This window comes from Sebastes fasciatus, chromosome 5 (assembly GCF_043250625.1).
Source record: "Sebastes fasciatus isolate fSebFas1 chromosome 5, fSebFas1.pri, whole genome shotgun sequence".
Classification (NCBI taxonomy): domain Eukaryota; kingdom Metazoa; phylum Chordata; class Actinopteri; order Perciformes; family Sebastidae; genus Sebastes; species Sebastes fasciatus.
Genome location: NC_133799.1, coordinates 13,322,166 through 13,337,519, shown reverse-complemented (window position 1 = coordinate 13,337,519; position 15,354 = coordinate 13,322,166). Strand labels below are relative to the sequence as shown.

Genomic DNA, 15,354 nt, shown 5'->3' with positions numbered 1-15,354 from the left:
CAGAGAGCAGGTCCAAAGCACATTGGTGCACACAGATACAATTTTCCCCATCCTTTTTTAGCATATTAGCATGCTATCACTTGCTGTTTAGCACTAAACACAACGTACAGGTGAGTGCAAAACAAAGTATTCGGTAAATTGGAATTGACTGACATTGCCGTCCCTATAGCCATGCTGCTAGCATTGCTAAAAATGAAACCCCACAACAAGACACCACCAACCAACCCTACTGCTACACACCAGGGACTGATATATTCAATCAGTCTCACCTGAACATGGAACCTACCATCTGTTCAGGTAAGAACGGGGGTGAGCTAAACAGGCACTGTCATACAAAGAAAACAATACACATTAAGAAACAAAATAGATACTTAGATAGAGATATTTGTGCTTATTATTGTTGATACCAACATTTTGCATTGGGCGCACACAAGTGCACACATAAATGCATCAACTTTAGGACAGTGTCACCTGCTTTAGAACTAATTGACCCTTCCTTCAACCAGATGCACACCTGTTGTCACTTTCATGAGCAGATGAGCTGCAACAACACAGCAGAAAAGACAAATCAATGTATTTGTTAACTGATATATTTACTGACTACATAAAACCAAACTACTTATTTAACCTGATAATGTTGCAATTAGATACTCTTAATTTTCCAGCTCTAGTTTTGAGTGGCAAAGAAGCTCTTCACTATAGATTTAATACAAGTCTTAATGACAGCACCAGACAAAACCAAGGGACATGTCGTCATCAAGATATGATCAATTAGCATGCAATATGCCAGCTAATTCTGGCTAATAGCTACCCCCGTCATCCATCTTGGAACCTTAATTATTTCACTGTTTTAATTATGAATTATAGGTCAGACGTGACTACACATTCATCATCTTACCACTTGTGGAGCGTCATTTCCGTTTGTTTCCCCTGTCTTCCCGACTGCTAAGGTGTCCACGAATGAGGACAGACATTGCTTATAGACTAATATAAACATGCAGAACTGGAGCATCGGGTTTATGCACCACCTGCTAAGAATCGCAGCACTGAACCTGAATCATAACAAGGTCACTTTCCAAGGAGGACGATGATTACAGCACATGTTTAGTCCTACTTCATCGATTTACTTCCTGGAAATAAACATTTATGCAAAGCATGCCCGTATACACCTATTCAATAAAAGCGTTTATAGAAACACACCAGAAGCCACAGCAGATTGAATCAGACCTTTTTTAACACAGCCTCAAAAACAAATGGGTTTGTTACCTGGCAACGACATGTTGCTATATGCTCCCTATTGCACCTAATGGTGCCTCTAACTCACCTAATTTACCCCTAGCTTATTCTTAATTAAGTGTCAAAACATCAACAGCAAGCTGAGAGGCACTTAGAGGGATCTGGGAAGCTATATTAAAACCAGGAAGTATGTCTTTAAGTAGCAGTAGAGAAAGTGTTTGAATGATATTCACCAGAAATATACAGCCTGTTGTCATTCCCATGGCGTTAAATACCGAAGCTTTGTCACAGCCGTCGGTACACACACGGCACCCTTTAGCGCCGGTATGAAGCGCACTGGGCGTTCCATTAACTACAATATAAACCCATCCATGGCAACATAAAACGCTAACGAGAAAGTGCACTGGGAGTGTGGTGACATAGTTTAAAGAGGGAAAGAGTCGCACAGTGGGCAGGACGGGAGGTGGACGGGTCCAACAAACACAGGGCTGTTATCCAGGATACCGCCGTTCGTGTCCCATGTGCCATGTTAATCAGATGTTCCTTTATGTCCTGTGTACACAAGGTTCAGCGCCATTTTCACTGTACAAACGTAGTAGATTTAAGCCAAACCATGTAGTTATTTCCTTAACTATAGTTTTTTTTTTGCCTAATCCTAAAGTGACGCCAAGGTTAACTATAGTGGCTTTGATGCCGAAAATAGAGTGACCCCAAGGGGCGGGACGAGTTGGGATGAGAACGTGTTGGGATATAATGAGAGCAGGCTGTTTGTGCTGGGGAGGCTGTGCAGTATTTGTAACAGAGCCTAAATACATTATCCTGCCAGCCTGATAAGTAATTTCAGTCAGTCAGTTAAGTTTATTAGACTGGTTGTAGAGGCATTAGTTACACATAAGTGAACACACAACGATACATGCAAAGAAATATTGGAAACAAAATAGATTTCGTCAGCATCTTGGAAAGACTTCTAAGACACATTGCTGTCCAAAACATGTCACGGTTCACTTATTTATACTAGTTATATTTGCTTTAAAACCATACATTACATAGATAGTCAAACATTTCTGTGTTCAGATTAAACCACCACAGAGCTGCTTTGTGGTGTTATTCTTTATATTGTGCAGGTAGTGTCCTCTAGTGGACACATTTAGAGATTACACTTTCACTATTTCAGCCACAGCACGTCTGTAGAATCGATGAGTTAAATCCTGCTGATGACAGACTGATAAATAACTCAACCACAGTCACTTTTTGATTGATTGAATATCTTGATGTACATGTTGCTGCTGCTGCTGTAATAATTGATGACAAATATGTTAAAAATCCTCATTATTTTGGAGGGTCTTCACAGGCGTTAGGCATCTGGCAGGCTGGTGGCTCTCTCTGCCTGGTTGCCCCCAGCGGGACGCTTCATGTGGAGCACAGTATACACACCTCTGACTATGAACAGCAGGGAAATGGCAACAAAGTACGAAGCGTAGATCAGGAACTGAAAAGACATGAGAGGATTACTTGCACTGTGGATGATGATTTATAAAAATCATTCATTAATTGCCCTTCAAACAGCATCATTTTGTCCTGAGGCTTTTTTTTCAGTACTCTTAATTGTCTTTCACTTATTTATTCAAATGCAGTTTCTTCTCCATTGTATTGATAATATCCAATTTCCAAACTTGTTGTAAAAGCTCTTCATAACCCCAGTTATATTACTCAATCTTCTCCTTACAAAATATAAAGCATATATCTAATGTTAAGCTCAAAGCATCTCCTGAACTCAGTGTGTGATTTGTGAGAGCAGCACCTGCGAGGTGATGGTGAGCTGTAGAGACTTGGAGCTGATGACGATGACGGTGAGGACACTCTGGAGGATTGTGCCCAGAAAACTGTTCATGCCGAATACCAACGCATAGCGCTCCCTTTTCAGCGTCTTGGCTATCTGAAAACTGGGATAGACATACATGCTAATGAAAATACTTTAATATTGTACTTATATTAAAATGAAGGAGGACCTAAAACGAAGGACAAGCTAGCTAAAATAGTTTCACTGAAAGTTTTTCATTTAGTCCCACACTGTGTGGACAAGATAGATTTGAGAGTCACAATAATACAAATTAAGTAAAATAACCCAGGTTGGAAACAACCAGAACAATTCCTTTAACTGTTGGTGTTAGCGGTGGATGTAATTGATTTATGTCATGCTCAGGGTGGAAATCTTTACACAATCTGAGTACGAAGCATGGCTGGAGCCCAGATAACACAAGAAAGTGCCATTAAAAAGCTAGACTAACCTGCACAAAGGGTCAGTAAAGCGATTCTGTCGTTAAATGTGCTACAACAACATTAACTATGGTTAGGACGTGTTTGGAGGTTTAGAATACTCTCCACTCACCACAGAACCATAACAGCCCATAATGGCTCACAAGGCACATCTAGACTTGTTTAAAAAACACAAAACATCTTTGTGGGCATCATATACTGTATATTTGAAAATTCTATACTGATTCATGTGTTCATATTGGTACACAGTGTTTGTGGATTGATGCGCTGCTGACACATCCATATTGTATTCTTACGTGCAGATGGTGCTGAGCTGCATGTAAACTGATTTGAAGAGGAAGTAGAACGTGTAGCTGACCCAGATGTTGTCAGTCAGATCCATTAGGAATAAAGCCCCAGCGATCAGGAATGTGAAGCCCCCCAGGACCAGTTCCCCCCACACAGACCACTCCAGAGACACGTGTCCCACAGCGACAGTGGCTGCAGCTCCTAAAGGAGGACACAATCACTCTGAGTCAGTGCATCACTATGGGGGGACTAAGGAGAAGCTGATTTCTTTTTATGATTTAGGCACATTGCGGGGAACAAAAAAAAGAATACAAGCAGAGTCAAAAACAATATATCTCCGTGCTCCTTTTAATTCTATCAATTAGCAATTTCTTCTATTAAATAGCAATTTTGATAGGAACTCTGAATTCACCCCAATACTTCAAAATTAAAGAAAAGAAACCTGCCACACAAACACAGTCACCTGGATGGCAACATAACAATTCCATAAATAAAATAAATACATTAAAAAAACATGAATAAAGAACATTTTGTAAGGTATAAGATAATGGGGGCTTTTCTAACACCAAAGAGTTTAAAAAAATACTTTTTCAGAAATGTGCTGGCATGGCTGTGGTGAAGTTGGCACACAGGGTTTTGCCCTGATGTCAAAAGGTTCTAAAACAGACAACCTGAATGAACTGGAAATACAGAAAGCGACCGTTACATTATGGATAAGGGACTCAATATGGACTTGCAACGGGGAACGAGAAAGAGCTGCCGTATTGGACACAGACTATTATTTGATTTAGGAAGAAATATAAAAGACAAATGCCCCTCATATCATATGGTTGTTATAGTATATGTTTTTAGTGTATGATTGTGTGATGCATATTAATATATTAGGTTATGTGGCACATGTTATGTTTTGATTGCCTAGGAACCAAACAAATGTGTTTTATTTGCTCTAATTCTCATTAAGGTCTGGCGATGTCAGGCTAATGTTTTGCTGCTTACTGTCTACAATAAGTAACAAAAAAAAGCACTTCAATTCATTCATTCATAACTGAAATTCCCTTTTCTTTCCAATTTTGTTTCACAGTTCATCCCGCACAGCAATACAGTTACTGAGTAAGTAACTGTATCACATAGTCTCTATCTCTACATGATACTATAACAATCTTTAGTAGCAGGGAAACATATTATAGATAATATAATTCCTCTCTGATATTGACACTGAGCAGGTAACAGTCTCTTTTGGAAAGTGACATTTCTCATTTCAGCCACAGGGTGGCACAGTGACACATCACAAAGCCCCTCTCACCACATGTGAAGGAGCTATGAGACCTTTATCCCTGTGGATGGAGGTAAAGTTGGGGACTCCAGAGAGTGACTCTTTGAAGAATTGGATATTTTAAGACACTTGTATCCCCTTTTTCTTCCTCTTTTTATCCTTTGAAATTCTCGCCCGTTTCGTCCCTTCACTTTCCATCTCTTCACTTTCCATCTCTTCATCTCACATTACTTGTCAAACCTTTCTTGTAATTGCTGAAGATTGATTAAAAACTAAGCCTGAGTTGAGTTTAGTTTGTAAATAGGGAAAAACTCTGAGTCCCCAGAGACGTGGATCTATTCACACAGAGCTCTTTATCCACTAGGATATAAAGAACGTCTGGGTATAATTGCTTCACTCATTTAAATGTGTACATTTCCTTTGAGTCCATGTCCATTCGTGGTCAATCAGTGCTAATAGTCCAACACGGACACCACTCGGGCTTGTGTGTATTTAAGAAATACTTAATCAATCCCCTTGGCTCTGATTAGCACAGGGGGGTCAAATGGAGACTAAATAATTAGACCAGTTTCCACCAGCAGTGTCAATTGGAGGCTTAGCGGGGTCAGCAGGAGCCAGCTGTACAGCTTCATTCTGTAGAGAGGGATCAATAATGCAGCTGGGCTCTACAGTATGTTCAAACTGCAGGAGTTTAAGCTAAATACCAAATTGGTTCTCATATCTCAGTTTAATTGGATACTTGGTACTGATTTCTATAATGTAACCCATTTTATATGCAACAGCAAGCAGGCTGTTTTTATACACTATTCATAGCTATACCTACGAAAAGTAATAATTCGTAATTGTGAACAAGGAAATATAAAGAGCGGTGACCGCCCCGTAGGGATGGTTGGGTAGGTCAAAAAACATTGTCACGTAACTTGTGTACTTAAGTTATGCCACTTCTAGTGTTATTCTAAACCGAACCAAGATCTTCTTCGTCTTTAACCTAACTAAGTGTTTTTTGTCACAGAACTTCCGTACTTAAGGCACAGATACACCAACCTGACATCAAAGAACTAGCGGCGACAAAGGCCGCTTGTTGAGTCGCCTCCCGTCGCCTTCGTCGGAACACACCGCAAAGACGACAACTTTATTCTAACTTTTTGTAAGATATCATATGAACCGTTGCATGTGAAAATGTTGCAGGGAACTTAAAGAGATCTTGAAAGTTAGAGGATCACCAAAGTGATTAGGATTCATCCACTGGGAACCACACATACCAAATACCATAGCAATCCATTGTTGAGATATTTAAGTCCGGACCAAAGAAGTGGACAGACCGACCGACGTGGTCATCCATAGAGCCATGCCGCTAGTGTGGCTAAAAGAAGAATGGTCAGAATTGATGGTGAAGATATGACTTTTATTCCCTACGATGGTTCTATAGCTGCAAAAACACTGCATTTTATTTCCCAAGATGCAACTCCAGATTTGCCTCTACATGCCCACGTCTTTTGAACTCCATGACACCGGTTTGAAACATAGTCTTTCTGTTAAAAATGTGTAGTCTTCAAGCCCATAAGAGTTAACCCTGATGACATGATTGGTTTCACTGTGATTGTAGTTTTGAAGGTTCAAACCCAAGCTGCATGCAGGTCACACTGTTGATGAACCACTTTGTAATGTGTGTGGCATAGATGAGGAGAAAATATGTGACAACACGCTGTGTTTGGCTTTTCACGCTAATTAGATAACATCATACTGTATGTGTGTTGTATGTGGGGGAGTCAAATTTGAATTTGCACGCTTTGAGCTCCAGTGTGTGGCCTGAATGTAAACGGAAATATATTTAGCATGACCTTTCATGCCAAATTAAATGAAAAATCTTGGACATCCCTGACCTGGGGAGGGGAATGTCCTGACTGAAACTATGTCTTATATGGCATATAATTATCCATTGACTTAAAGGGGACATATCATGAAAAATTCACTTTATCTGGGTATCTGGAGTGCTTACCAACCCACAAACTGTGAAATAAGACAACCCAACAATAATATGTAAGATGTTATTATCATGGTTTGTGAGAAATGGCTCGCATTGTAGGTCATGCTGTTATAACTACGATAAGTGTTTGATGGCAGCTGTAGCTCAGTGGGTAGAGTTGATTGTACTTTAACTACAAGGTTGGCGAATCGATCCCCGGCTCCTACTGTCCGCATGTCGTGGACAAGTGTCCTTGTGCGAGACACTGGACCCCAAGTTGCACCCTGGGCGGTTTATAGCACCCCACTTCTCCAAAAAAAAAGGCTTAGGATGGGTAAAATGCAGAGATCAAATTTCATGTATGTACCTGTATGAATATGACAATTGTACTAAAGTTTAAGTGTAAGTTTAAGCGATGTGATAAATGTTTTCGTGATGGTGGCGGTAGGTAGGAATATGTGTTTCTACTGTATTTGAATGATAGAAATGTGTTGGATAACTGCTCTTTTTGCCAGGTATGTTTCTTACATTATGACATATGAATGATAACTATATGAGGATGCTATTTTTCCAATGAAATGTTATTAGTATATGTGAGGGATGGCCATACTTATTTAGATGCGAAGGCTAGCAATGTGATGTGTGCCCTATATGTCATTACTATTGGATATGTGAATAGCAGCTATATGTACTGTAATACTTGCCTTGGCTGCTGCTATCATTTTGATATAGGAGTGACAATTATACTTAACGTGTATTATTGTTATGGTAGTGCATGAGTGATAGCAAAATGTTGATGCCAATGCTTACCCTGTGAATGTTTGAAGTGTAAATGATAAGTAATTACTGCTTGAGACCATAGACAAATAGATGGGTTGTGGCGTCCTGTAACTCCTTCTCCTTGAAAATCATACTTTACAAAACAATACAACTGAACATAACTCAGTTTGTTCTGCATACGCATTGTTTTATCTTAATCCTAATGAGCTACTAAAAAATTTTGCTTTCAAGCTCCAGGACATACAGTACAGTTATTAATAAGCTGAATGTGAAAATAGTAAATTATGTTGTGCTTTTCTGCCGTATTTTATCATGCTGGTAATCCATATTCATATTCTCCCTATCGGTTTCCACCAGGTTTTTTCCTCAGGGATGTTTTTCTAAGAGTGGAACAGAGGAGAATACAACAGGAATCTTTGGGGAAATATCAGACATAGGGCCCTACAGCTTGACTGCATGTTGGGCAGAACCATTTACAAGTGAAAAGCATACAGCTGGATGTGGTTTACACAGAGTAATTGCCTTTGGCTTCTGGGGAATACAGGAATGTATCAGTACTATAATCAATAAAAGTGTACTGGCTGGATGGCAGCAGCTGCTATACCCATCTGGGGATGAGAGCAGGCAATTAAATAGTCTAATTAATGCTGCTCCTATTGTCTGCCATACTTTGGGGGTTGTGAAATACTGATAATAGAAAGGGATTGTGTTTTCTCTCTGCCTATTTATTCAATTATTATTTGTAGCGGAATGTGTACAACAGCCATAAGCTTTAATGAAAATGTTTAGAAAACAAAATCCGCCATCCAGCACCTCGAAAGCTCAATAATTAATACATTATGTCTCATTTGTTTAACCCGCACAAAATCGAAAAGTAAAAACGACAGGTTGCAGGTTTACAGAGAGTTACAGGATGTCCTGGGTTTGAAATAGTCACAGAATTTTATGTATTGATTCGTGTACATAGACAAGAATTTCACATTTTTTTCATGATGGTCAGCATGAAATCAATTTGTATGTAATCGAACGCCACGTAGGGAGGACTTTGGGGTGGATGGGCGGGGCAAAAAAACAGCCCAGGAAACCGGTGTTCGTGTCCTGTGTGAAACCACAATTCCAAGTTGATTTTTTATCATATAACTTCCGAAGTTAAAACACTTCCGTAGTTATTTCAACCCAAACTGCAATCTTTTTCTAAGCCTAACTAAGTAGTTTGTTGCCTAAGCCTAACCGAGTTGATCTATTCCTAAACCTAACTAAGTAGTTTTATTTTGAAAAGACTGGAGCGTAAATTGACACTTGCGTCACATGTTGCTGGACATTCGTAGGAAAACGCACAAAAAATACATTGTTGAAAGTCGTGCTGAGCGTTGTGAACGGAAAGGGATAAATTGATGTCTATGTATACACAAATCAAATAAATTATATTTCGTGACTATTTCACGAACTGCCGTGACACTGTGTTGGCCGGATATTTCTTTGCAAGGAGAAGTAACTTCCTGAAGTCTTGACATCACCGTCAGGTTGTCAGGCAGCCAGTGGAGATGATGCATTACCACCATAAAAGCTACATTTTAATGTCAAAACTGGTTGAAATGGTGCTAATAATGCTGCATTATAGTTACCTATTAATGTACTGATGCCATCTACCGCTCCGTTGTAGGCTGTGAAGTTGTGAGGCTGCATATCTGCCCAGAGGACCTGGACGTACCCCGCGACCTGGTAAAAGCCGCATTTCCCTGTAGCTGACCATATGCAGAAGAAGAGCACAGCCACGGAGGAATAACATTTCTTACAGTCCGACGCGAGCCTTCTGAACATCCTCCCAACATGCTTGGCGGCCGTCGCGCAAAAGTCTTGTCCTTCAGAGTCGTGACTGTCTTCGCCTGAGCTTCCCTGTTGTGCAGAATGTGTGCCCTTAAGAAATAAACTAGTTTTAGGCATGGGCAGGAAAAAGCTGGTTATCAGTGCCACAGAGACAGAGATGACAGTCACAACAGCTAAGCAATACAAGGACACCCCACCCACAGACACTAGCAGTTGGCCCAGCAGAGCACCCACAGCGTAGCCCAGCAGCATTGCACCTTTGACATAACTGGTCACTCTCTGATAGTAGCTAGGCTGCACCACGCTGTAAATGTAGGAGATATAGGCCACATCCGCTGCCATGGCAATGCTGTAGCTGAAGAAGGCCAACTGAGCCGAGTGGACCCCCGAGCCAACTAGTACCAGCAGAAATGCTGTGACATAGCTGAGCCCCTGGAGGATGAGTACAGGCTTGTACCTGAGGAAGTCTGTCACCAGGAGGATCGGGATGAGGAAAACCAGGCTGGAATAAGTCCACACAGGATAAACCTGTCTCGTCACCTGGATATGGAGGAAGCAAGAGACCTAATTACTTTTTTAGAAAATGAGTCGTAACTGCTGATTGCAAGAGTATCTGTTAAAACACGATGTCAGCAGCACACCAGATGCAGTTCCACCTCTGTTCATTATCAATGAAAAATGACTTCTGCATGCACATGATGGAACAGGAAGCAGCACGAATGAGGTTGATAATGTGACAAATTGAGAAATTCAAATATTAATCAAATAGACACAATGGCTGCAGCTTGAAAGGCAGGTACCTTAAATTGCTGTTCCCGTTAAGTTGTTTTTTATTGTGTTCCACTTGGGCCTTGACTGAAATAAGATTCAAAGATGGGTTTTATGGCAGTGGCACAATTTCAAATCTGCAACCTAAATCTCTATCAGCTGAAAAAAAACCAATATACGTTGATGACAGCAGCCATTTGTTGGTGTTCCAAATGTGTGCTATTACTTGAAGGACTCTTAAATATTTTATTTTCTGGATTAAGTTTAAAGTTACATTCCTTAAAGGTACAGTGTGCAGGATTTGGTGGCATCTATTGGTGTGGTTGCAGATTGCAACCAACTTAGTACCACTCCACTCACTCATCCCTTTCCAAGACTGTGGTAACGCAGTTCGCCTCACTCAGAGGCCATCCTTACCATAATTACACTACTTTAAGAGCAACAGAAGTCAGATGTTGGGCTGGCATTACCACAGTTTTGCACTCTGCAGCTCATGTTACCGCAGTTTCACAAGCATGTCGGAGAACAATGGTGGCCTTCAGGTAACGCAAAAACGCAAAAGGCTCTCTCTAGATCCAGTGTTTGGTTAGACCGTTCTGGGCTACTGTAGAAACATGGCAGAGCTTTATATTGGAATTGGTGGAGTACACCAATCTCATATAGTGTAATTTGAAATCGTAAGCAAATCTCAAGGTTTACAATTTCATATAATGGTTAGATATTGATTCATCTGTCCCCAGAGAATAAATCCCAATTATCTCCCCCCCCCCCCCCCTTCCTTAATTTGTCTTAGTGCAACCATGAGGTCAAACTATCCTCTTAACCAACACTTTGGTACAGCGGGTTGTGGGTGTTACTTTTTTCAGTTTTGCCTACCAATCAGCAGCTACAAATCAAAACTTTTTCACAATGACAAAAAGCAAATGCACATTGAAATAGATTTGTGTCCGTATTAGGAGAGAAACTGGAGAAAAAGAACAAAAAGAGACGGACTATTAGGTAAATCTGGATATCAGTAAGGATCTAACAGCTGCAACTAAAGTCTGTACAATGAAGACATTTCCTGCTTATGGTGAATAAACACGGACTGCAAACCCACTCCAGTAGTAATTCTGTGAAAAAAGCAAGTCACAAATCTTTATTGGAAAGTGTTCCTTCTAATTCACCTTGAGAGCTCCTTAAGTGAAAAGATCAACATATCAGGTTGGTAGTAATCTTTCCTGAAACAACTACAATATACTTTGAGCATATTTTAGTCACTCTTGTATCAAAATGTACTTTGTTGGTGTGGTTGGAACAGGAAATTGAATTTGCACTTTGTTCACAAACTTAGTTACAAGTTCATATGAAATCTCAAAAGCCACTCAGGACCACAAGTTGAAAAGGTAATTTGCATCATACATGGTTGAGCATGAAATGAGTACACCTTGAGTGAACCTGCCATAATTTGTGTGAACAAAGTGGCTCCCGTCCTGCATTGTGCATCGCAAAGTGATTGTCATTGCAGAGGTGTGAAGGACCCCATTTAGTTTTCTTCTTAATGCCACCATGTGAGGCGTGATACTGCAGAGGCTCTCCTGTTCCCCTCAGTCTGCACCAAAAAACCTTTGAATTCACTCATGTAGACAACAGCTCTGATGATGTTAGTCTAGTTTATGCTTACATCAGTTTGTGTCGACTCTACATTATTCTTTCATGTATGGAGGGAAAATAACATGTTGGTGAATAATGAAAAGAAGTAATAAATATTACAATAAGAATCGTTCCTCTAAGCTGAAATGTTAAATGATTAACACAACATTTGATTGCTTTACTTCAAACGGGTAGTCTTAACAACCCCAAGTATTTTACACATTTGCCCTTTGGGAGAGAAGAATGATGGTAGAGATGTTGGTTATTTCTTCTATTTGTTTGGTCCAGAGAAGGATAATATTTCTTAACAACAACTGGCCAGATATCAGTGGTTATAAGCCTCATAGATGTGAGTCAGAAGGGGCCTGCTACACCCACTAGTAGGTTTTATCATCGATTCACATGGGCGATCACCGAAAGAAGGAATAAAAAGAAGATGACAGCGACCTCTAGCGACCGTAGTAAATATGACAGCAGCAAAAGCGGAAGTCAGATAACTGTCAACTGATAACAGTCGAAACGGCTATTATTTTAGTGATCTTCTGAACCTTTTTTTTTAGTCAGGTCATAATGGTAATGGTAAAATTCAGCAATGAATGGCAATTCAGTTTGCCGTGGTTATATATAGTTCCCAGATAATGAGGCTATGGAATTTCTCCAAAGATACATGTAAACGCCTCCGTGGGTTAAGGGTGTGCTATGGGTAACCATGGAGCTGATGCACACACCTCCCAAATCGTGTCATTCATCAATCGTGAGCATCAAACAAGCTAATTGGTTGATACAACTCCTCTCAGGAAGCAGGTTAGAAACAAGCCTCCCAAATTTTACATATTGGCCAAATGGTGGTACTACAACTTCCGTGTCCGTCACATGGTGGCATTGGGCCCACAAATATTTTTTCCCATAGACTTACATTGGGATAGAATCTGTAAATCATACACAAGATAATACAGGATAAGATAAGATATTTTTGTTCTAGGTAAATCAGCTTCCCAAAACGAACACTTAAATAGCCATTATTTAAATCATTAGGTCCTTGAACGCTGTATCCAGTTCTCTTTATGCATCCTTGGTTCAAAACGGAAAAGAAAAAAACATATAAATGTCATATTGAAAATTGTTTAAGTATATAAGTATAAACAAAATAGTCAAGCGAATGTCTCTGAATGACCCCCATGCCCACACTTCCATGTAGCCCAGAGATGCTTGAAGTCTAAAAGGTTAGCCATGTTGTGGCATGAACACTACTGTCACTAGGGGCTGCTAATGGATCTTTAGACATTTGTTTAAAGTTGCTAAATGCAAGATTGAGAGCATTTATTTTGCCTGCACACGGCTCTCAACATGGTGACGGTTGAGCCGATGGCTCGCAGCTAACAATGCTAACAGCGCTAACAGTGAAAACAACGGAGACAGTGCTGACAGAGCTAACAAGCATGGCCAGCCCGGCCATGTCAACAAAACAAGTAGAAGCTCAGATTACAACACACATAGTGGGAGAGTGACTTCAGTCTCTGCTCAGGTAGAAATTACGCCTCTATATCTTTACATAGCAAATAGTTGTTTGCTGATATATTAATGCTCTGAATAGTATATAGCAGCATATAGAGAACTGTTAACTATTGTGCTTTTGATTGTTTCCCTTCACAGGTCAAAAGAAGAATAAAAGGAAAGCCAGAAAAGCCAATAACCATGACATAGTAGGGTACATGTAAAAAAATCTTACACGGTTTTTGGACTTTGTTATTCAAACATCATCTCCAATTTAAACTGACCATTTACTATATTATATTAGGGATAAACATAGCCACCTTAATGCCTTTGAAGTGATAAACAGAGTAGGAATATGCCATAATGGCATGGATAATGATATATAATTATATTGGCTTTTAATATTTATTTGCATATTAAATTTGTAACCAATAATTAGTTATTTGAAACACATTACAATAAAGCAGTTTCTATAGTTCTGAGTATACATGGACAAATGTACCTTGAAACCAAACATCCATTACCGTGATTCATACTTTATATTCATAACTCTGTTTACATGAATTTACATTATTCATATTATGTATATTAAAAACCGAGCAAATCTAATAACCTATAAGGCTTCCATCACTGTACAGCAGTCACATATCTCATTTCATAGCTCAGTGCCTCACCTGCTCGGTGGTGAGATTCTTGTACGTTCCTGTGAGAAACTCTGTCATGAAGGGCTCTATAGGCCTCATCATGGAGCAGAAACCATAGATGCAGAGCGGCACAGTGGGGCCCACCCAACCAGCATGGCAGGGCATATAATGGCCTGCCCGGCAACTGCCGCCACACTCCCCGCTCCAGCAAAAACCCATCGTTCCTCTCCGGCTCCCCGGGGACGTCTCGCTGTGTCCGGCGAGAGCACAGTCTAATTTAGGCAGTTTAATCTGTTAAGATATGGGAGCCCCAGATAAGGCCAAGGTGAGACTGATTGTGAACACCGAGTCACCTGCTTTGCCATTGTTGTTTCTCTCCTCTGAAGTTTTCTACGGCGAGACAGGAAAAAAAATGTGAGGCTGTGAGTGAAGATGCATTAAGATGAAATATGAGGTGGTGAGCCCCTGGGGCTCCAGCGGGTTATAATAAATACTGTCTCCTCCTCTGTCTTTATACAAAACACTCTCATTCCTGCAGATATTGAGGAAAGGGGTGGAAGTCAAGCAGAGGAATATGTATGAGTGTGTCTCAGTGCAGCTGTACACACCACCATGCTGCCCCACACACACACACACAGTATGTACAAACTGTGCCTGTTTAGCATCCGCCACCATTAGCCAGTGGAGTCCAAAACAATGTGAGTGATGCAAACAGTGTTTCAACACTGTTTTAATCAAATAAATAATAGATACTATAATTTTACAAAGTACTTAATGCACCTTCTTCAGGCTGTTAAATATAGAAAAAAACAAGAATTATTATAAACACTTGGACATGTCCACAAATATCACTCAGCTCTAAATTAAATTTGCCCAACTTTCAATTTTACAGAGTAGCTCATCTGATCAAATGATCTCAACTTTCAGCGTTTTGTCTTTGTGACCGCCGTAAATAACAAGTTCATAACTTTAAAGTCAGTTTTGGAGTTGGCTTGGCAGTGAATTCGTAATACTTAGGGAAAGAAATAAGCAAGGCAATCATTCCCCGAGATGAGAATTATTGTAGTCTGTAATTTAAAATATCCAACGGCGAATTATGACTCACCAGCGGGGTGTCAACAGAAAGCTCTGCCTCAGCTCAAGCTGTCAGACTGCCTCCATGACTTAAT

The 15,354-nt window shown here is 40.2% G+C and overlaps 1 protein-coding gene across 1 annotated transcript; it reads right to left on the bottom strand.

The window, feature by feature from the left end:
* Nucleotides 1-1,275: 1,275 nt before the first annotated feature.
* On the bottom strand, nucleotides 1,276-14,411 carry LOC141767637 (thiamine transporter 1-like). Its single transcript, XM_074635132.1, has 5 exons — nucleotides 14,216-14,411; nucleotides 9,446-10,187; nucleotides 3,810-4,002; nucleotides 3,038-3,179; nucleotides 1,276-2,725 (listed from the first exon to the last, which is right to left on the bottom strand). The coding sequence occupies exons 1-5, from the start codon at nucleotides 14,402-14,404 to the stop codon at nucleotides 2,591-2,593; spliced, it is 1,401 nt and encodes a 466-aa protein (XP_074491233.1). The 5' UTR covers nucleotides 14,405-14,411; the 3' UTR covers nucleotides 1,276-2,590.
* Nucleotides 14,412-15,354: the final 943 nt, after the last annotated feature.